This window comes from Xiphophorus hellerii, chromosome 15, assembly GCF_003331165.1.
Source record: "Xiphophorus hellerii strain 12219 chromosome 15, Xiphophorus_hellerii-4.1, whole genome shotgun sequence".
Lineage (NCBI taxonomy): Eukaryota > Metazoa > Chordata > Actinopteri > Cyprinodontiformes > Poeciliidae > Xiphophorus > Xiphophorus hellerii.
This window is the reverse complement of record NC_045686.1, coordinates 4,924,780-4,945,297: the sequence shown is the minus strand read 5'-3', so window position 1 is coordinate 4,945,297 and position 20,518 is coordinate 4,924,780. Positions and strand designations below refer to the sequence as shown.

General features: G+C 43.6%; 2 protein-coding genes and 17 non-coding genes across 20 annotated transcripts; all 19 read right to left on the bottom strand.

Annotated features, from left to right (window-relative positions):
• Positions 1 to 4,783: 4,783 nt before the first annotated feature.
• Positions 4,784 to 4,855, bottom strand: trnaw-cca (transfer RNA tryptophan (anticodon CCA)). Its single transcript has one exon. It is a non-coding gene; the product is annotated as a tRNA-Trp (tRNA).
• A 247-nt stretch (positions 4,856 to 5,102) lies between these two features.
• On the bottom strand, positions 5,103 to 5,174 carry trnaw-cca (transfer RNA tryptophan (anticodon CCA)). Its single transcript has one exon. It is a non-coding gene; the product is annotated as a tRNA-Trp (tRNA).
• A 264-nt stretch (positions 5,175 to 5,438) lies between these two features.
• On the bottom strand, positions 5,439 to 5,510 carry trnaw-cca (transfer RNA tryptophan (anticodon CCA)). The gene has a single exon. It is a non-coding gene; the product is annotated as a tRNA-Trp (tRNA).
• A 213-nt stretch (positions 5,511 to 5,723) lies between these two features.
• Positions 5,724 to 5,795, bottom strand: trnaw-cca (transfer RNA tryptophan (anticodon CCA)). The gene has a single exon. It is a non-coding gene; the product is annotated as a tRNA-Trp (tRNA).
• Positions 5,796 to 6,042: 247 nt separating this feature from the next.
• On the bottom strand, positions 6,043 to 6,114 carry trnaw-cca (transfer RNA tryptophan (anticodon CCA)). Its single transcript has one exon. It is a non-coding gene; the product is annotated as a tRNA-Trp (tRNA).
• Positions 6,115 to 6,378: 264 nt separating this feature from the next.
• Positions 6,379 to 6,450, bottom strand: trnaw-cca (transfer RNA tryptophan (anticodon CCA)). Its single transcript has one exon. It is a non-coding gene; the product is annotated as a tRNA-Trp (tRNA).
• A 214-nt stretch (positions 6,451 to 6,664) lies between these two features.
• On the bottom strand, positions 6,665 to 6,736 carry trnaw-cca (transfer RNA tryptophan (anticodon CCA)). Its single transcript has one exon. It is a non-coding gene; the product is annotated as a tRNA-Trp (tRNA).
• Positions 6,737 to 6,983: 247 nt separating this feature from the next.
• On the bottom strand, positions 6,984 to 7,055 carry trnaw-cca (transfer RNA tryptophan (anticodon CCA)). The gene has a single exon. It is a non-coding gene; the product is annotated as a tRNA-Trp (tRNA).
• A 264-nt stretch (positions 7,056 to 7,319) lies between these two features.
• trnaw-cca (transfer RNA tryptophan (anticodon CCA)) lies at positions 7,320 to 7,391 on the bottom strand. The gene has a single exon. It is a non-coding gene; the product is annotated as a tRNA-Trp (tRNA).
• Positions 7,392 to 7,605: 214 nt separating this feature from the next.
• On the bottom strand, positions 7,606 to 7,677 carry trnaw-cca (transfer RNA tryptophan (anticodon CCA)). Its single transcript has one exon. It is a non-coding gene; the product is annotated as a tRNA-Trp (tRNA).
• Positions 7,678 to 7,924: 247 nt separating this feature from the next.
• On the bottom strand, positions 7,925 to 7,996 carry trnaw-cca (transfer RNA tryptophan (anticodon CCA)). The gene has a single exon. It is a non-coding gene; the product is annotated as a tRNA-Trp (tRNA).
• A 263-nt stretch (positions 7,997 to 8,259) lies between these two features.
• On the bottom strand, positions 8,260 to 8,331 carry trnaw-cca (transfer RNA tryptophan (anticodon CCA)). The gene has a single exon. It is a non-coding gene; the product is annotated as a tRNA-Trp (tRNA).
• Positions 8,332 to 8,464: 133 nt separating this feature from the next.
• LOC116733658 (uncharacterized) lies at positions 8,465 to 12,295 on the bottom strand. 2 transcript variants are annotated; one of them, XR_004342074.1, is made up of 2 exons: positions 8,660 to 12,295; positions 8,465 to 8,580 (listed from the first exon to the last, which is right to left on the bottom strand). XR_004342074.1 is itself a non-coding variant. In XM_032584443.1 (2 exons), exons 1-2 carry the CDS (start codon positions 12,107 to 12,109, stop codon positions 8,670 to 8,672), a joined length of 606 nt encoding a protein of 201 aa, XP_032440334.1. In that variant the 5' UTR covers positions 12,110 to 12,295; the 3' UTR covers positions 8,465 to 8,669. The 2 variants fall into 2 exon arrangements, 1 of the variants encoding a protein (XP_032440334.1); XM_032584443.1 differs by having other exon boundaries at positions 8,465 to 8,809; positions 11,644 to 12,295.
• LOC116734589 (uncharacterized) lies at positions 12,115 to 14,382 on the bottom strand. The gene is made up of 3 exons (XM_032586076.1): positions 14,188 to 14,382; positions 12,288 to 14,108; positions 12,115 to 12,169 (listed from the first exon to the last, which is right to left on the bottom strand). The coding sequence occupies exons 2-3, from the start codon at positions 13,490 to 13,492 to the stop codon at positions 12,115 to 12,117; spliced, it is 1,260 nt and encodes a 419-aa protein (XP_032441967.1). The 5' UTR covers positions 13,493 to 14,108; positions 14,188 to 14,382.
• Positions 14,383 to 14,507: 125 nt separating this feature from the next.
• Positions 14,508 to 14,579, bottom strand: trnaw-cca (transfer RNA tryptophan (anticodon CCA)). Its single transcript has one exon. It is a non-coding gene; the product is annotated as a tRNA-Trp (tRNA).
• Positions 14,580 to 14,826: 247 nt separating this feature from the next.
• trnaw-cca (transfer RNA tryptophan (anticodon CCA)) lies at positions 14,827 to 14,898 on the bottom strand. The gene has a single exon. It is a non-coding gene; the product is annotated as a tRNA-Trp (tRNA).
• A 262-nt stretch (positions 14,899 to 15,160) lies between these two features.
• On the bottom strand, positions 15,161 to 15,232 carry trnaw-cca (transfer RNA tryptophan (anticodon CCA)). Its single transcript has one exon. It is a non-coding gene; the product is annotated as a tRNA-Trp (tRNA).
• A 214-nt stretch (positions 15,233 to 15,446) lies between these two features.
• On the bottom strand, positions 15,447 to 15,518 carry trnaw-cca (transfer RNA tryptophan (anticodon CCA)). The gene has a single exon. It is a non-coding gene; the product is annotated as a tRNA-Trp (tRNA).
• A 247-nt stretch (positions 15,519 to 15,765) lies between these two features.
• On the bottom strand, positions 15,766 to 15,837 carry trnaw-cca (transfer RNA tryptophan (anticodon CCA)). The gene has a single exon. It is a non-coding gene; the product is annotated as a tRNA-Trp (tRNA).
• Between the last annotated feature and the right edge of the window lie 4,681 nt (positions 15,838 to 20,518).

Here is a 20,518-nt window from a genome sequence, read left to right as displayed (position 1 = left end):
GGGTTCCTCGTTTTCCGCAACCGGGGTTGGTGGAGTTGCAGAGGGAGGCAGAGTGGGAGCGTATGGCGGCTCTTGCTGTCATGGCTGGCGAACCTCTGCCTCCCAAGCCGCACAGTTTCTCCGCCAGCCCAGATCCCGCTCCAGTTCCGGAACCAGCTCCTCCAGCCAGCGTTTCTGCCGGCGTTCCAGCCGGCGCACCCGAGGCCGTTTCTGCCGGCGCTCCTGCCGGCGCACCCGAGGCCGTTCCAGCCGGCGCTCCTGCCGGCGCACCCGAGGCCGTTCCAGCCGGCGCTCCTGCCGGCGCACCCGAGGCCGTTCCAGCCGGCGCTCCTGCCGGCGCACCCGAGGCCGTTCCAGCCGGCGTTCCAGCCGGCGCTCCTGCCGGCGCACCCGAGGCCGAATCAGCCGGCGCACCCGAGGCCGAATCAGCCGGCGCACCCGAGGCCGAATCAGCCGGCGCACCCGAGGCCGAATCAGCCGGCGTTCCAGCCGGCACACCCGAGGCCGGATCAGCCGGCGCTCCCCAGGCCGAATCAGCCGGCGTTCCAGCCGGCGTTCCGGCCGAGACCCTCAGTGTTCCTTCCGAGACTCCTAGTGTTCCTTCCGAGACTCCTAGTGTTCCTTCCGAGACTCCCAGCGTTCCTCCTGAGACCCTGACCTCCAGCGTTCCTCCTGAGACCCTGACCTCCAGCGTTCCACCCGAGACCCTGACCTCCAGCGTTCCACCCGAGACCCTGACCTCCAGCGTTCCACCCGAGACCCTGACCTCCAGCGTTCCACCCGAGACCCTGACCTCCAGCGTTCCACCCGAGACCCTGACCTCCAGCGTTCCACCCGAGACCCTGACCTCCAGCGTTCCACCCGAGACCCTGACCTCCAGCGTTCCACCCGAGACCCTGACCCCCAGCGTTCCACCCGAGACCCTGACCCCCAGCGTTCCACCCGAGACCCTGACCCCCAGCGTTCCACCCGAGACCCTGACCCCCAGCGTTCCACCCGAGACCCTGACCCCCAGCGTTCCACCCGAGACCCTGACCCCCAGCGTTCCACCCGAGACCCTGACCCCCTGTGTTCCGACTGAGACCCCCTGTGCTCTGACCGAGACCCCGACTCTCCGTGCTCCACCAGAGACCCTGCCTCGGGGGGCTCGTCGTCGCCGTCTTTGGGCGGCCCCAGGGACTCATCATTCCCGCCTTCGGCGCCGCGGACGGCCGCCGGACCGCCTCCGTGGTTCCCGCCTCCAGCGCCGCGGACGGCCGCCGGACCGCCTCCGTGGTTCCCGCCGCCGCGGACGACCGCCGGACCACCTCCGTGGTTCCTGCCTCCTTTGCCTCCGCCCACCCTGTGGGTAGTTTTTTGTTTGTTTATGGACTCTTGGCCCTTCTTGTGTTTCCGCCCACGATGGTGGGTAGTTTTTTGTTTTTCTGGACTCTGGCCCCCCATCCGGCGCCCCTCCGCCCACCCTTGTTGTGGTTTTTTTTTTTGGGCGTCTGGTAGCCGCCCTTGAGGGGGGGGTACTGTCAGGATCTGTGTTTTCTGTGTTCATTTAGAGTTTTTTGTGTCCTTGCGTCTCTTCGTTGTCCTGTCCTCCCCTTGATTGTTCCCAGGTGTGTCTCGTCTCTGTGATTACCCTCCCGTGTATTTAACTCCACCTGTGTTCTCTGTTCCTCGTCGGGTCCTCGTCGAATGTGTGCTCTGTCTTCCGAGTTTCTGTTTTGTTAGCGGTTGCTACCGGCGTCGAGCCCTGGCTTCAGCTCGGCCGTGCGGCCCATTCCTAGAGTGTGTTTTCCCATCATTAAAGACATCATTTTCATCTTACCTGGGTCTACAGCGCCTGCCTCACCAACCCTCACCACGTTTTATGACAGGATGATAAATTGCCCCAGAAGTTATTGCGATAAATTATAATATTGTTTTGAAACCATTTTTGAAGTGATATAATTTGAAAGGCATAATAATGCAAGAACACATTCTCAGAGATCAATAAGCTATAAGTTCTAATTAACGTTTAACACTGGAACTGGAAGACTTTTTAAATATTCAAAATAAATAAAACAACAGAAACAAATAAAATGAATTGTGAAGTCTCGGTACTTCATAATAAAATTACTTGAGTAAATGTAAACAGTTTAGCGTAGTAAAAATACTCCTGAAAGTATTTTGTTTAAAAAAACAAAACCAAAGGAATATAATGAATATAAGCCCATTGAGACACAGAGTTTATCTGGATATTTTATCTTTGAAGGACTGACTGAACAGACGGGAGTTCATGGGGTCAACGTGTCTCTGCTTGTCTCCAGGATTCGAAGGTGCGGTTGAGTCAGCTGCTGTTTTCAGTCAGACCGATGAAACGCGGAAAAACAAGCGCCTGACTCACCTGCCTGAAGCCACAACTCACACCTGATCCAGGTGAGTAACTGCTTACTCACCAGGTGAGGAGATGATGTCATGCTTGACTCACTGGTGATGTCATCAGACTCGCTTTAAAAACAGGTGGGACCACGTAAGGTAATTCATGAATCTTGTATAACAGCATAATAATGAAACTAAAATCAAACTGCAAAACAACTCAATAACCTGGAATCCTAAAGAGCGAAACTGTTTTTGTATTTACCTGGAAAAGCAGTAATTAAAACAACCTATTGGTAAATCATTATTGTTTATTTTATATAATGTATCCCAGCATAAATAAACTTCCCTCCATGACTATATGATCCAACAATACATCTTGTTATTATTTATACAGTTTAGACATTTTAAAGCTCCACAAACTGTTTCTGTCTCACTGCAGAAACACAAAATCTTACCAAGTATTGTTGCTCTGGTTTCTAGTACATTTGAAATAAGGCAAATTTAACACACAAGTACATTTTCAGCAAGATATAGAAGCTTGTTTTATGTTAATAATTCCTTAATATTGATAAAGAAGTACATGCTCCACTGGCAGATTATTTTACTAATAACAAGACATTTTTATCATGTTATAAGTCAAATAAACTGCAATTATTTTGTCAATATTAAGGAATTGTTTATATAAAACAAGCTCCTATATTTTGCTGAACAGTTACTTTTAAGTTAGTTTTGTCTTTTTTCAAGTGTACCAATTTATTTGCACTGGAAGCTAGACCAAAGATACCTGGTAAGATTTTGTTTTTGCAGTGCTGATCCTACACCATCCTGGACCTTTGTGGGAAAAACTGAACTTGAAGAGACCCAAACGTACTTGGTCTCGGTCTCGACAGTCTGTCTTGCTAACAGTTCCCTCTCCAAATTATGCCACAGCTCCCAGCAGCAGCACTTCAAACACTTTCCAGCCACAGGGACCCCACCTCGTTTACATGTTTAATTAGACAACAGCGGACCCCCTGCTGAGACTGCGAGGTTCACCAGCAGGTTGCTGTTTGTTTGCAAGAACTTTCGGTTTCCCTGGACTAACGAGATCCAGGGAAACCGAACTAACTGGATCCACTTTGGGATGCTTGTTTAGTTTGCAGCCATTTCTGTCATTTTCATCAAGTCACAACTTTCTCAGATTTGCAAAGACTGAGTTTACTTAAGAACTGGACCTGCTGAGGGATCAGGCTGTTGTTTGAAGAAACAAAACATATTCTCAGAAATTTGACATTTCAATTCCACTCCCTCCTCATAAAATGAACACTCACCAAATCCTGCATGAATAATTCATTTTTTATTCTATTTCACAGGAACAAAATGACTTCTGTCTGCAGAATGGACAACAACTGTCAGGTGATGGACTGGCTGGAAATGAAAAAGGCCCCAAGCTGCAGCAGGACAAGACAAGATCAGGCCAGAGAGTGAGCACTTCATCACAGATCAGTCAGCTCACCTGGGGACGAATGCCCAGTTCCTCTACAGACACATTTATTTCACACAAACTCGCCTCTGCTGGAAATGTTTCAACTGGATTATTAAACATTACCAACAATCCTCAAAATAAGTAAAAATTTGACAAACGTTTAGATTATCAAGACCAAAATAAAATCAGATAACGGCTAAACCTCTACGGATAAAATCTAGTTGTTTCCTTTAGCTAGAAAAATAGATATTTGTACTCCAGACAATAAGGAAAAACAAGTAAAAGTCAGCAGAGGATGTTTGTGTTTGTTCAACTTGCTCTAATCTTACACTACTCCCAAGTTTTTTAGGTTAATCTCTTTGTAATCAAACCTTTTGATTGCAAACGGTTTGATTATTAATGGGATACATTACATTTCTACAGGGTTAATCATTTATTAATAAGTGTAGTAGAGTGATAGAAAACCAACAGATTCAACAGTATGACTTGGTCCGGCTCATCCTGTCTAGCTGGATTCTTTTATTGAAGTGGTGCTCATTTAAAAACAAAAGGTGTGAAGAGTTTAATCAGTTTGGTTCCAAAGAAAGGCAGTACATTTCAATGGCACATTGAACTCTGTCATCAAAATGAAGTTAACTTATTTAATGAATAAAGTCTGTATTTTAGCGACTACAAGATTATGAAAAAAGTAGTTAAGTACATTCAAAGTTTTTGCAACATTATGGGGAAAATACTATAACTTCATTTAGGTGGCCGCCTTTCGATCACCTTAAAACTAAACAATACCAATGTCAATTCCGCAAGGAGCAACCACAAAATTTGCAATGCACCTCTGTTTCATATAACAGAAGGCTTCAATTTCCCTCTGGAATCATGATGTTACCATCGGTCCACCGTTTTATTTACTGTCTGGAAGCTTAGGGAAAGTTACAAGGAGCTAAAAATTGTGGATGATCGTTTTTTTGCTGACTCTGACGTGATTTGAACACGCAACCTTCTGATCTGGAGTCAGACGCGCTGCCGTTGCGCCACAGAGTCTTTGCACAGAATCTTCATTGCCGCAGGTGGAGTTCCTGTCAGAGTTATTATAAAAACTAAAAAATACCAATGTCAATTCTGCAAGGAGCAATCTCAAAATTTGCAATGCACCTCTGTTTCATATAACAGAAGGCTTCAATTTCCCTCTGGAATCATGATGTTACCATCAATCCACCGTTTTATTTACTGTCTGGAAGCTTAGGGAAAGTTACAAGGAGCTAAAAATTGTGGATGATCTTTTCTTTGCTGACTCTGACGTGATTTGAACACGCAACCTTCTGATCTGGAGTCAGACGCGCTACCGTTGCGCCACAGAGTCTGTGTTGTAAAGTTCTATGGCCACAGGTGCAGTTCCTGTCAGAGCTCTAGATAACCCTCTGAAGGTTCCCAATGCCATAAAGTGAGTAACCTTGAAGTAGCAACAACAACAAAAAGTATGTCTTGCATGATGTTGGTCTTCTATGTGACTTCAATTTCCCTTTACAATGATATATATATATTTTAAAAACATTGTTTGAGAGAACAATGGGTCAACCCACAAAAACTTAGCTTGGACAAAGCATTTCAGGTTTGGCTTCCTTGCTGATTCTGACGTGATTTGAACACGCAACCTTCTGATCTGGAGTCAGACGCGCTACCGTTGCGCCACAGAATCCTGACATGTCGCACTTCTCGTATGCATTTTATTAGTGCAAATAAACTCTGTGTATATAATTGTGGTCCCTTTGGTCTGTCTAGTAGTCTGGTTTTCAATTTCTTTGCTATGGACTGTGATGCAAGAAAGATTTGATTAGAGTGAGACATGGACCTAAACAGTATTTGTTCTGCAAGAACGCAACAGTGTGCAAAAGAAATAGAGATTCATTGCTGACCCTGACGTGATTTGAACACGTAACCTTCTGATCTGGAGTCAGACGCGCTGCCGTTGCGCCACAGAGTCTTTGCACAGAATCTTCATTGCCGCAGGTGGAGTTCCTGTCAGAGTTATTATAAAAACTAAAAAATACCAATGTCAATTCCGCAAGGAGCAATCTCAAAATTTGCAATGCACCTCTGTTTCATATAACAGAAGGCTTCAATTTCCCTCTGGAATCATGATGTTACCATCGATCCACCGTTTTATTTACTGTCTGGAAGCTTAGGGGAAGTTACAAGGAGCTAAAAATTGTGGATGATCTTTTCTTTGCTGACTCTGACGTGATTTGAACACGCAACCTTCTGATCTGGAGTCAGACGCGCTACCGTTGCGCCACAGAGTCTGTGTTGTAAAGTTCTATGGCCACAGGTGCAGTTCCTGTCAGAGCTCTAGATAACCCTCTGAAGGTTCCCAATGCCATAAAGTGAGTAACCTTGAAGTAGCAACAACAACAAAAAGTATGTCTTGCATGATGTTGGTCTTCTATGTGACTTCAATTTCCCTTTACAATGATATATATATATTTTAAAAACATTGTTTGAGAGAACAATGGGTCAACCCACAAAAACTTAGCTTGGACAAAGCATTTCAGGTTTGGCTTCCTTACTGATTCTGACATGATTTGAACACGCAACCTTCTGATCTGGAGTCAGACGCGCTACCGTTGCGCCACAGAATCTTGACGTTTTGCACTTCTGGTTTGCATTTTATTAGTGCACATAAACTCTGTGTATATATTTGTGGTCCCTTTGGTCTGTCTAGTAGTCTAGTTTTCAATTTCCTTTGCTATGGACTGTGATGCAAGAAAGATTTGATTAGAGTGAGACATGGACCTAAACAGTATTTATTCTGCAAGAATGCAACAGTTTGCAAAGGAAATAGAGATTCATTGCTGACCCTGACGTGATTTGAACACGTAACCTTCTGATCTGGAGTCAGACGCGCTGCCGTTGCGCCACAGAGTCTTTGCACAGAATCTTCATTGCCGCAGGTGGAGTTCCTGTCAGAGTTATTATAAAAACTAAAAAATACCAATGTCAATTCCGCAAGGAGCAATCTCAAAATTTGCAATGCACCTCTGTTTCATATAACAGAAGGCTTCAATTTCCCTCTGGAATCATGATGTTACCATCGATCCACCGTTTTATTTACTGTCTGGAAGCTTAGGGGAAGTTACAAGGAGCTAAAAATTGTGGATGATCTTTTCTTTGCTGACTCTGACGTGATTTGAACACGCAACCTTCTGATATGGAGTCAGACGCGCTACCGTTGCGCCACAGAGTCTGTGTTGTAAAGTTCTATGGCCACAGGTGCAGTTCCTGTCAGAGCTCTAGCTAACCCTCTGAAGGTTCCCAATGCCATAAAGTGAGTAACCTTGAAGTAGCAACAACAACAAAAAGTATGTCTTGCATGATGTTGGTCTTCTATGTGACTTCAATTTCCCTTTACAATGATATATATATATTTTAAAAACATTGTTTGAGAGAACAATGGGTCAACCCACAAAAACTTAGCTTGGACAAAGCATTTCAGGTTTGGCTTCCTTACTGATTCTGACATGATTTGAACACGCAACCTTCTGATCTGGAGTCAGATGCGCTACCGTTGCGCCACAGAATCTTGACGTTTTGCACTTCTGGTTTGCATTTTATTAGTGCACATAAACTCTGTGTATATATTTGTGGTCCCTTTGGTCTGTCTAGTAGTCTAGTTTTCAATTTCCTTTGCTATGGACTGTGATGCAAGAAAGATTTGATTAGAGTGAGACATGGACCTAAACAGTATTTATTCTGCAAGAATGCAACAGTTTGCAAAGGAAATAGAGATTCATTGCTGACCCTGACGTGATTTGAACACGTAACCTTCTGATCTGGAGTCAGACGCGCTGCCGTTGCGCCACAGAGTCTTTGCACAGAATCTTCATTGCCGCAGGTGGAGTTAGTGTCAGAGTTATTATTAAAACTAAACAATACCAATGTCAATTCCGCAAGGAGCAACCACAAAATTTGCAATGCACCTCTGTTTCATATAACAGAAGGCTTCAATTTCCCTCTGGAATCATGATGTTACCATCGATCCACCGTTTTATTTACTGTCTGGAAGCTTAGGGAAAGTTACAAGGAGCTAAAAATTGTAGATGATCTTTTTTTTGCTGACTCTGACATGATTTGAACACGCAACCTTCTGATCTGGAGTCAGACGCGCTGCCGTTGCGCCACAGAGTCTGTGTTGTAAAGTTATATAGCAACAGGTGCAGTTCCTGTCAGAGCTCTAGCTAACCCTCTGAAGGTTCCCAATGCCATAAAGTGAGTAACCTTGAAGGAGCAACAACAAAAAGTATGTCTTGCATGATGTTGGTCTTCTATGTGACTTCAATTTCCCTTTACAATGATATTTTTTTTTTTTTAAAAAACATTGTTTGAGAGAACAAAAGGTCAACCCACAAAAACTTAGCTTGGACAAAGCATTTCAGGTTTGGCTTCCTTGCTGATTCTGACGTGATTTGAACACGCAACCTTCTGATCTGGAATCAGATGCGCTACCGTTGCGCCACAGAATCCTGACATGTCGCACTTCTGGTTTACATTTTATTAGTGCACATAAACTCTGTGTATATAATTGTGGTCCCTTTGGTCTGTCTAGTTGTTACGACCCGGCTCGTGAGCCGCGACAAAAAGCCAGAGAGGCACGGCCCTCAATAAAAGAGTACAGTCTTTATTGTACAATCCAAGCAAATAAACAGGACCAGCATCGACAAGCGGGTGCCCCTCCCCCCGTGTGGTCGGTGTCATTGCTCCACGGATAAGCCCTGCGAAAAGAAAAGAAAGGTCAAACAAACCATCCCAAACCAGGACCGGGTGGGCAGGCAGCTGGGGAGGAACAGCCACCTCTGTAGAATCAAGCTGGGTGGAGAAGCCGGCTCAGCCCCAAGCCAGATTCAGCTCCTGTCCTCTCTTCCCCACGCGCTGAAGCAGACTGCTTATATCCCGAGGACGCGCTGGGCCTGGCGAATCCTGGTCCCGCCCCTTCTGCTCCGCCTCAGGACAAAACACAATAACTGACGGACGTCACACCCCCACCCACAAAACATGGGTTCCCACAAGGGAAACCCAAAAAAATAAATAAATAAATAAATAAATAAATAAAAATCATCCAAATCTAAGATGCATTGTCGTTTACCATACAGGGGCACGAGAAAGCGCATCAGCAACTACATTATCTCGTCCTTTTATGTACCGTATATCCAAAAAAAAAGACTGCAAAAAGAGCAACCAACGAACCAAACGTTGATTAGGACATTTTAACGTCGTCAAAAATGTAAGCGGATTATGATCCGTATATACAACAATAGGAGCACCACCCCCCAAGTAAACATCAAAGTGCTGCAAGGCCAGGATTAAAGCAAGTGTCTCCTTTTCGATCACAGAGTAATTCAATTGATGTTTGTTAAATTTTTTTGAAAAATAACTGACTGGCTTGCAATTTCCCTGGTCATCTATTTGTGTCAAAACTGCACCTGCACCCACATAACTGGCATCCACATTGAGCTGAAAAGGAACACTCAAGCGTGGGGCAGCCAAAACCGGAGCACAACAGAGAAGCTGCTTTACCTGCTCAAACGCATGCTGACAAGAAGGAGACCAGTCAAACTTGGCATCCTTAGAAAGCAAGTTGGTTAATGGGGCTACTACCGAAGAAAAGTTTTTACAGAAACAACGATAATAACTGACCAGACCAAGAAAACGCATGAGATCCTTTTTTGTAACAGGAACAGGAAAGTTCAGTACTGCTTGCACCTTGGCTGCGACTGGGCGCACTTGACCCTGCCCAACTACATGGCCGAGGTATGTTACGGTTGCTTTCGCAAACTCACACTTAGCAAGATTAATTGTAAGTCCTGCCACCGACAAGCGAGTAAACAAGTCGTGAATGCGCTCCATGTGTTGTTCCCAAGTATCAGAATAAATCACTACGTCATCTAAATACACCGCGCAACCTGGCATATCACCCACCACATAATTCATTAATCGTTGAAAAGTAGCGGGTGCATTCCGAAGTCCAAACGGCATAACTGTGTATGAATACAACCCAGAAGGAGTAACAAACGCAGCTAACTCCTGCGCACGTTTTGTCAGAGGAACTTGCCAGTACCCTTTAAGCAAGTCAAACCTGCTAACGAATTTAGCCGAACCAACTTGATCCACACAATCATCCATTCTAGGAAGTGGAAATGAATCAGGCTTTGTAACGGCATTTAATTTTCTATAGTCTGAACAAAAACGGAATGTATTATCCGGTTTAGGAACCAAAATGCAGGGAGATGCCCAACTAGACGAAGATGGCTCAGCTATCCCATTATCCAACATATATTTCACTTCTGCATCAAGACATTTTCGTTTCTCCATGTTTACCCGATAAAAATGTTGTTTTATGGGACTCACCTGACCCACATCAATATCATGTTCCAACCAAGTTGTACGCCCAGGAGTATCAGAAAACAAACCCGGGAAGCTATAAATCAGCTCACTCAACTGTTTTGAACGATGTTCAGAAAGATGTGATAATAACACATCCAATTTCTGCAGCGACTCCGAGTTGGAAAGACGCCCGTGTGTCATGGCGCTGTCCAAGGTACCAGTCTCCTCGTTAGAACAAGTGGCCATACAAACCTCATTAACCGCACAAACAGGGTGTATGTCCTCGGGAGATTTTTTTACCTGATCTCGCGCATAGTATGGTTTTAGCAAATTCACGTGGCACAACTGCGTGGTTTTTCTGCGCTCAGGCGTTGCAATGAGGTAGTTCTGATCAGAGAGCCGCTTTAACACTGTATACGGGCCGGAAAACTTCGCTTGAAAAGGAGATGAAATAATGGGACACAGTGCCAAAACCTGATCCCCGGGCAAAAACGAGCGTTCCACTGCTCGACGATCAAACAAAGATTTCATTTTATGTTGGCTAACAGACAATTTTTTCTTAGCCAAATTCCGCGCTGTATACAGTCTATGCCTAAAGCCGTTCACATAGTCAATGAGATTTTGGGGTGGTTCTGGTTCTTTCCACTCCGCCGCCACAGCTGCTAAGGGACCCTTAACGGTGTGTCCAAACACCAACTCATTTGGGCTAAAGCCTATGCTCTCCTGAGTAACCTCCCGCGCAGCCAACATCAACCATGGCAACCCATCCTCCCAATCCTTCCCCAGTTCTATACAATAAGCACGGAGCAATGACTTTAAAGTTTGATGAAAACGCTCCAACGCTCCTTGACTTTCTGCATGGTAAGCCGTAGATCTGTTGTGTTTAACACGAAGCTGTTTTAGCACCTGACCAAAAAGACGTGAAGAGAAATTAGTACCTTGATCCGACTGAATAGTCTGTGGAATGCCAAATACAGAGATGAACTGAGAAAGAGCACGCACCACAGATTTTGCTGTTATCGTGCGTAACGGGTAAGCCGCCGGATATCGAGTACTTTGGCACATAACAGTTAACAAATAGCAAGCCCCAGATCGCGACCTTGGCAAGGGACCCACACAATCAATGATTAGGTGCTCAAACGGTTCTGTTGCAACAGGGATGGGTAATAAAGGAGTGGGTTTCAAAGGTTGGTTAGGCTTTGCAGTTAGCTGACAGACATGACATGTCCTAACATAGGAGGAAATATCCCTCTTCAAACGAGGCCAAAAAAAATGTCTAAGGACTCGGTCATATGTTTTTTTTACACCAGCATGTCCAGAATCATCATGTGCTACTTTCAACAGTGCCTCACGATATTTAGAGGGAACTACCACTTGAAACACCGCATGTTCCACAGAACCAAAATATGGCACCCATCTTCTCATTAGTACAGAGTTTCGAAGAAAATACGCACCTTCGTGGTCTGACACAGCCCCCTCCGGACGAACCTGTTGAAATAATTCTTTTAATGAGGAATCTGCACGTTGGTCAGTTATCAAATCAGTACTAGTGACAGGAAATGGAAAATCAGCAAGAGGCAAAAAGGACTTGTAATCTTTATTTTCCTCTTGCGCGTCCTTGTCACCGTTCACTTGAGAGCGCGACATAGCTCGAGTCACAGCACAAGCAGTGAAAACGTTCGACAATTCACGCTCATTCTCCTCTTGTCGATCCAAGTTTTGAGACTCCGGCTCACTGCCGACTGAGGGTGTGGGTGATTCATCTGCCCACATGCTGGAACCCGCCAGATCATTACCCAAAATGACCGAGACCCCGTCAATAGGTAACGCAGGTCGCACCGCCAACAAAGCCTCTCCACAAAAAAGCTGGCACTCCAAAAACACCCTGTGGAGAGGAACCAACAAAATATTCAAACCCATATCCCTCACCGGAATACAGTTGTCCGTCTCTGTGTGCTCAGGGAGAGGCAATACATCCGCCTGAATAAAAGAATTAAACGCACCAGTGTCTCTAAGTACTTTCACAGGTATTTTCTTTTCACCTTTTTCCAATGATACATAACCATCTCTTATAAATGGTAAATATGATTCCACAGACTCCACGAGCGGCGATTCATTTCGTTTCTCAACACCTGTAAACACAGGTGCCGCTAAACCCGCCCCCTCTGGTCTAGACTGAAATGTTAGAGTTCTAGACTTAAATAGATGGCAATCTGCCTTCCAATGACCACGCTTATGGCAGTAGTTACAACGATCATTACTGTCAAAAGAACCAGGAGGTTTAACTTCCACCTTACGCAAACCAGCAGGACGGCGAGAACTATCGCTTCGCCCAATGTCCCCCCTGAAACCACTTACTGCCGGAAACTGGGATTTATGGGTCAAAACGTAATCATCCGCGAGCGCCGCGGCTGCAGCTGCCGTCTGAGCTTTCTGTTCACAAATATAAGTAGCAACCACCTCAGGAACTGAGTCCTTAAGTTGTTCCAAAACAACAAGTTCACCTAGCTGCTCAAAGGTTTTAACTTCTGCTGCCGCGCACCACCGCATAAAATGCATTTTAATATCTCTGGCAAATTCCAGGTAACTCTGCTCAGAGTTTTTTCTGCAACTCCGAAACCTCTGCCTATATGCCTCAGGCACCAACTCATAAGTTTTTAAAACAGCAGCTTTCACCTTAGCATAGTCATGGCAATCAGAGTCAGACAACGCAGAAAAAACTTCTTGAGCACGCCCCACAAGCACACACTGCAACAACAGCACACGTGCAGAATCAGACCAGCTGCGCGCCTCAGCCACACGCTCAAAAATGACGAAAAAAGAATCTGGATCAAGTTCATTAAATTTAGGCAATAAACGTAAATTCCCAATGACATCAAACGCCATATCAACCGCCTCAGAAGCGACGGAAGAAGAACGAGCGACTCCAGACGCAACACTCCGTCTAGCCAAATCTAGTCGTGTCCGTTCGATCTCCAACCTAGTGTGCTCCGCTTCCAGTTGTACTTTCATTTTGAACTTATCGTGTTCAAACTGTAACAACAGCAATTCCCTATGCTGCTCAAATGTTAAACCAGGAGGTAAAACAGTAGGTTTAGCTGTAATCTCACCAACTGAGCTGTGCAAAATGTCCTTCTCAACTAAATTTGCGACCAAAATGGACTTCACATTCTCTTTAGACCGTCGGCCATCAATTTCCACACCGTAATGTCTTCCAATCTCGAATAATTGCTCTTTTGAGCAACCGTCCAAAAACTCCTCCGAGGGAGAATCAAAAAATTCAGAGAGAGAAGTCATGATCATTTATAACGAAACGCAAACAGCAACCAGGGAAAAGTGCCCAGTCGTGTACCCAAAAGGCAGACTGAGAAACCCCACTATTCTTGCCTATAGACAAAAACTGACCTAACAGCTGATCCCTAGTCTTCACGCTTTTCGGCGGCGGGTTGTTACGCACCTTAAACCAGCGGGCCAGAAAGGAAATCTATACAGATTCCCTGCCTAGAATCCCACGGACGTGCTCCCGAGATAACTGTAAACAGTTAACACTAACCACCTAGAAGCGACACTACAAAGACAACGACCAGATGAAGCCCAAAGGAGCCACACCTCTATCGCCTATCAAGGGACCAAAGCTGCAAACAGGTGTACACGATGAACACTCACCCACTGATTACAGAGAGAGAAAAAAAAAAAAAAAAAAAACGAAACGCCACAGACGCAACCAGGTTCAACTAACGACGAGCCCCCATTTTGTTACGACCCGGCTCGTGAGCCGCGACAAAAAGCCAGAGAGGCACGGCCCTCAATAAAAGAGTACAGTCTTTATTGTACAATCCAAGCAAATAAACAGGACCAGCATCGACAAGCGGGTGCCCCTCCCCCCGTGTGGTCGGTGTCATTGCTCCACGGATAAGCCCTGCGAAAAGAAAAGAAAGGTCAAACAAACCATCCCAAACCAGGACCGGGTGGGCAGGCAGCTGGGGAGGAACAGCCACCTCTGTAGAATCAAGCTGGGTGGAGAAGCCGGCTCAGCCCCAAGCCAGATTCAGCTCCTGTCCTCTCTTCCCCACGCGCTGAAGCAGACTGCTTATATCCCGAGGACGCGCTGGGCCTGGCGAATCCTGGTCCCGCCCCTTCTGCTCCGCCTCAGGACAAAACACAATAACTGACGGACGTCACACTAGTAGTCTAGTTTTCAATTTCCTTTGCTATGGACTGTGATGCAAGAAAGATTTGATTAGAGTGAGACATGGACCTAAACAGTTTTTGTTCTGCAAGAATGCAACAGTTTGCAAATGACATAGAGATTCTTTGCTGACCCTGACGTGATTTGAACACGCAACCTTCTGATCTGGAGTCAGACGCGCTGCCGTTGCGCCACAGAGTCTTTGCACAGAATCTTCATTGCTGCAGGTGGAGTTCCTGTCAGAGTTATTATAAAAACTAAAAAATACCAATGTCAATTCCGCAAGGAGCAAGCACAAAATTTGCAATGAACCTCTGTTTTACATGACAGAAGGCTTCAATTTGTCTCTGGAATCATGATGTTACCATCAATCCACCGTTTTATTTACTGTCTGGAAGCTTAGGGAAAGTTACAAGGAGCTAAAAATTGTGGATGATCTTTTCTTTGCTGACTCTGACGTGATTTGAACACGCAACCTTCTGATCTGGAGTCAGACGCACTACCGTCGCGCCACAGAGTCTGTGTTGTAAAGTTCTATGGCCACAGGTGCAGTTCCTGTCAGAGCTCTAGATAACCCTCTGAAGGTTCCCAATGCCATAAAGTGAGTAACCTTGAAGTATCAACAACAAAAGGTATGTCTTGCCTGACGTTGGTCTTCTATGTGACTTCAATTTCCCTTTACAAGGATATATATTTTTTATAAAAAACATTGTTTGAGAGAACAAGGGGTCAACCCACAAAAACTTAGCATGGACAAAGCATTTCAGGTTTGGCTTCCTTGCTGATTCTGACATGATTTGAACACGCAACCTTCTGATCTGGAGTCAGACGCGCTACCGTTGCGCCACAGAATCCTGACATTTTGCACTTCTCGTATGCATTTTATTAGTGCAAATAAACTCTGTGTATATAATTGTGGTCCCTTTGGTCTGTCTACTTGTCTAGTTTTCAATTTCCTTTGCTATGGACTGTGATGCAAGAAAGATTTGATTAGAGTGAGACATGGACCTAAACAGTATTTATTCTGCAAGAATGCAACAGTGTGCAAATGAAATAGAGATTCCTTGCTGACCCTGACGTGATTTGAACACGTAACCTTCTGATCTGGAGTCAGACGCGCTGCCGTTGCGCCACAGAGTCTTTGCACAGAATCTTCATTGCCGCAGGTGGAGTTCCTGTCAGAGTTATTATTAAAACTAAACAATACCAATGTCAATTCCGCAAGGAGCAATCTCAAAATTTGCAATGCACCTCTGTTTCATATAACAGAAGGCTTCAATTTCCCTCTGGAATCATGATGTTACCATCAATCCACCGTTTTATTTACTGTCTGGAAGCTTAGGGAAAGTTACAAGGAGCTAAAAATTGTGGATGATCTTTTCTTTGCTGATTCTGACGTGATTTGAACACGCAACTTTCTGATCTGGAGTCAGACGCGCTACCATTGCGCCACAGAATCCTGACATGTCGCACCTCTCGTATGCATTTTATTAGTGCACATAAACTAAAACTTCAGTCTTTTCCAATATGTTTGGTTTCTATGTTCTTGTCCACTTTTAAAAGTTTCTTTAAAAAAACAACACTTATTTACTTTTTCATGCTTTTTTGAATTCTTTCATTCTAGTGTGAATTTTTAAGGTGGAGTTTTTTTTTTTTTTAAATCTTTTCCTCCCTACTAGGTCCACATATCGCATGTCAGTCAGATTACTTTTATTTTGAAGTTCTCCTGAGAGATAAACCAAACGCTGTCAGTTTTTACGACTCCTTCGCTCCCTCATCTAGTACAGAAGCTTATTTTGTCTTCTCAGACTCACCCGGTGGCCCCAACTCACCCTGGAAAGGCCCCTTGGTATCCTATGTTCTCCTCATTGACCTTTGACCCTTTTTGCTGTGAACTACGCCATGAAAACAAACAGAAATGAGATCTGGGTTCCACAGGAGACAAGAAGGGTAATTTCCAAAGAGTTTGAGATGCTGAAAGAAACTGTAGGTAGCTGTTTCCTGGTTTGCACCAAATTTTGAAAAAACAGAAATCTTATTATCCTAATAATGTGATGTCCTATTTTCTATTTCATCAGCAATCTGTAGTTGTTGTGTGTTGGCGTTGTGTAGGTGTTTCACTCTAAGGTGCCATGTCAGGGGTTAAGTGGCTGTTTAGGTTAGAAAACTGTTGTAGCTTCAGGATTCTGGCTTCGCTTCTCCCCTCAACCAACTATGCTGCATTTAAATTACTTGGGAAAAATGAGGCATGTAAGCTTTAAGATCCTGTTTATTCAACTGTCAGTGGAAAATAATGTCACCTTCTAACTCCCATTCATAAGAAACATAAACAAAGAAGTTGGGTTGAGGAAAACGTTGCCTTTGGAACGTTGAGATAGAAAAACTTTTGTCCTTTTATCTACATATAACAAATTTTTAGTACAAAATCACAAACGGTCCATGTGTCCGTTAATACAACCCATAGACTGACGTATGATTGTTAAGTTAATCTAAAATCCTGTTTGTCCTTTATAACAGATCTGATAACTTCTTTAAATGTTACACATAACCTCGCATTGTCAATCAGTTTCATCATAAAATCTATCAAATATTTGTTATGATGGATGAATACTTCATCTCACCCAGGGAACAATTCAGTCACTCCTTAAAATAAAATTAAAAAGATATATATATTTTTAATTATCAACAAAGTAGTTACAAATAACCATCAATGTTTTTGTGTTTATTTCTTTTAATAGTTTTTTTTACAATATCTTAACTTAACTAAAAGAAACAAGTACAATAAAATAAAAACAATTATTTAATGGGAAGGAATTTTATTTTATTTTAAGAAATTATCATTCAGAATATTACATTAGCATCATAATCATTCTGTGTTTGTTCATAAGAGTTTTGCCATATTTGTATTTATTGTCTTACACGTTTATTTATTTCCCTCCAGGCTGTTTGGGTTATTCTCTTTAATTTTAATCTTCTTCTCTTTTGGTTTATAGATCCATTTGAGTCTTAGTTCAGCTCCGGTTGTGTTAGTCTCCGTCTCTCGGTTTCTCTGGTCTCTTTCTGTCACAGCTGTTCCACATCACCTGTTATTAAGCTCACCTGGTTTTGTCGTCATTTTCCACCCCGGCTTCAGTGTGTAATCTCCTGGTGAACGCTGTTCAACGCTGCTGTCGTCTGTTACACTCACCACAGTTCCCTCTTCTGTTTTCTGTTTTGTTATTTAACATTTTCCTGCCATCTTTTTGTTGCTTTTTGTTCTCTGCACTTTAATTCAACTGAAAATCATCTCAAAAGTTTGCACGTTTTAAGGATTTAAATGACACATAACTTTATGATCATAAGATCTGGAGTTTCTTTTTTCAGAGTTTCAGTCTGACGGGAAACGATTCCTAACTGGAAGAATCAAGGAGAAGCATTTCTGGGCGGTTAAGTTTCCATGCAGCTTACAATCAACTAGTTCTTGCAGAATTTGTAATAACAACAAAACCGATGTATTTGGTACAGACACAGAAAATTAGAAAAACAAGAGTTGTTTATTTGTGGTGTAAATCACTTTGGTCAGCCTTAGTCTATTTTATGTTATTTAATCCTCATGACTTTTGGGATTTTGTATTTTAGTGTTGATGGTTTATGTCCTTGATTTACAAGTTTCCTCTAGTTTGCATTGATGAATAAAAGTTTTTTAGTTCATTTCACAAATTTTTCTGTTTACATTTGCTGTGTTTTTGTAGATTTTTTTTTACTTCCTTTTTTATTTAGTAGGATGGGTTTTCAGAAAATTTAACACACTGGTCCCTTGTTTAGTGACCTAGTATTTATTACTCATTAGTTTATTAGTCCACTGTGGTTTGTTCTCCCAGTGTTAGTGATAAAAATATTGTTTTGCTCTTTAATTACCATAATTTTGGAGGAATGAAACATCAGGTGTCCTGAAACTTTTTGCCTGGTTCAACGCATCTCAGTTGAGCGACTGACTTTTCTCCTCAGTGCAGTCAGCTGTTTACTTTTTGTTAAAAGATGAATAAAAACGACTCCATTATAAACAGACTCTAACATGTTTATCCATTGACTGAACATGATAAAAAGATATTATGTGACACAGAGGTAGTTTTCAGGATTCAGAAATTGTAAAAAAAATATTCTCAAAACATCAGAAAGTGCCTGTCACTGCCTCCATGTCCCAGTAAAGTGTCTAATTAGCTGTGTTGTGGGTGCACAAAAACTGCAGCTGTCTTGTTCCCTGCCTCTCCTCAGCACAGCGTCGTCATTCCCCTCTAAAACCGTCCAACCCCCTGAAATCTCTGCCGCCGCTCATTCATTTCCAGGCGCTGCAGACCTGAGCGAGCAGACGGACCAGCCGAGCATGACGGAGAAATGAAGTGAGAAGTGCTGCAGAGGTGGAGGGGGGCTGAATGTGTGTGCTCTGAATACTGATCAGCCATCTGTCAAAGAACACGCTGAATGGAGGAAGGTTTTTCTGGCTCCTGATTGGCCTGTTCCCTAGTGGCGTCTGCATGCATTAAGGCTGGATAAACATGAGCACCCAAACACTTGAGTTTCTATAGTCTAACTTTCTTTTTTCTTTAAACGTTAGACATAGTTATTTGCTGTGCACGTTGTTCCTCTGTGAAAAAATCCAGACTCACCAGAGACTGGAAGGAGATTTGGATTTGAAAAGTTAATGAAGTGAGTGAGAGATGATGCAAAGGCCACAAACATTCAAATACCACCAATTAAACACTTTTATCTATCTCATGTAAATATGTTGGGGATCCTTTTGTGAGCTCTTACAGTTCGTAACAAAACTTCTTGTCCTGTTAATGGCATCCCCAAATCTTGGATGAACGTCGTCAGTGTTTTGTCACGTATCCATTTTAAAGTTGTTGCTATTATTCCTACCACTAAGAAAACAATTCATGTTGCTTCTTTTATTTTTCCCCCCTCAAAGTCCATGGTTTAAAAATGAAACCAGGTAATGCTTAACATTATCTACACTAAGCACTTGGATGGAAGTCCTTTTCCATAAATTACTGCATCAACAGAACGTGGTACGAAAGTCATCAGCCTCTGGTGTCCTGGAAGCCAAGGTTGCTTTAATAGTGGTCTTCAGCTCATTTGCATTGTTGGTTCTGGTGCCTCTCATCTTCCTCCTGACAATAACTATAGATTCTGTGGGGAGGTCTGACCTCTCAAAGGTGACCCCACTGCTTGCACAGTAACTGCTGGCGGTAACTGCGAGGACAAGCTATGTAGACAATGGATGGATTTTGTTTAGTGCCAGTTTGGACTATATAACACAGTTATACCATGGTCATTAAAACAGGTGCTTGTACCTTTGACTGCACGGGAAGGTGCGAAGTCATGGTGCAAACTGAAATCAGCACTTCAATAAAGGAGAAGCATCAGCTATTATCAATGGTAGCTGATGTCCTGGATGGTCGTTGGTGTGGTGGATCTTAAAGCTGTGACTCAGTCCAGCAGTTCCCATGAACACTTAAATGATCTTGCTTTCCAGTCTTCTCAGGTTATCCCTGTTGACCTTTTACTAACATACTTTTTCTTTCCACTCAACTTCCCATTATTTTGCTGGGATGAGGAACTGTGTGAACAGAGCAATGACCTTTTGCTACTTACGCTCCCTGTGGATGAAATGGTAAACCATACAATTAAGTGTCTGTAAATGCGTCCAGAAGGATATTTGGAGCTTGCAGGTCTCTGGATGGTTAATAATCTACCTTTGATTGTCTTCATTTCTGCTGCAGGAGCATCTCATTAAAGGCTAAAGGTCCTTCCACTGCTCAGACCAGCAGCATTGATCCTCCTCACCTTGGACTGAGTGCAGTCCTTCAGCAGAAACCGATCGGACAGACTCACAACACAAAAGATGAGGCAGAGAATCGCAGAGTCAGCAGAGCACAGAGGCCACAGTTCGTCAGTGTTCGATCAAAGAAACACTCAGGAGGAGGAAGTCAATGTGGGCGATTCAGCGGTATGAATTTTTCATTGTTTCTGTAACCCCTGGTGCCCTGCAGAGTGCAACGCTGCCTCGAGGAGTTATTACTCACAAATGTCAGTATGTGATAGTTTGTCTGCAGGAGTCTCGACTGAAACACCAAATCAACACGAAGAACACAGTGTGG

What these genes read in the sequence shown, in the direction of transcription:
- LOC116734589 (XM_032586076.1), bottom strand. Translation starts at nt 13,492, where the DNA reads ATGATCATGACTTCTCTCTCTGAATTTTTTGATTCTCCCTCGGAGGAG. An exon ending in AATGAATCGCCGCTCGTGGA is followed by an intron (nt 12,170 to 12,287) that starts GTCTGTGGAATC and finishes TCTTTTATTCAG; the next exon opens with GCGGATGTATTGCCTCTCCC.
- LOC116733658 (XM_032584443.1), bottom strand. Translation starts at nt 12,109, where the DNA reads ATGGGTTTGAATATTTTGTTGGTTCCTCTCCACAGGGTGTTTTTGGAG. An exon ending in GGCTGTGTCAGACCACGAAG is followed by an intron (nt 8,810 to 11,643) that starts GTGCGTATTTTC and finishes TTTTGTCCTGAG; the next exon opens with GCGGAGCAGAAGGGGCGGGA.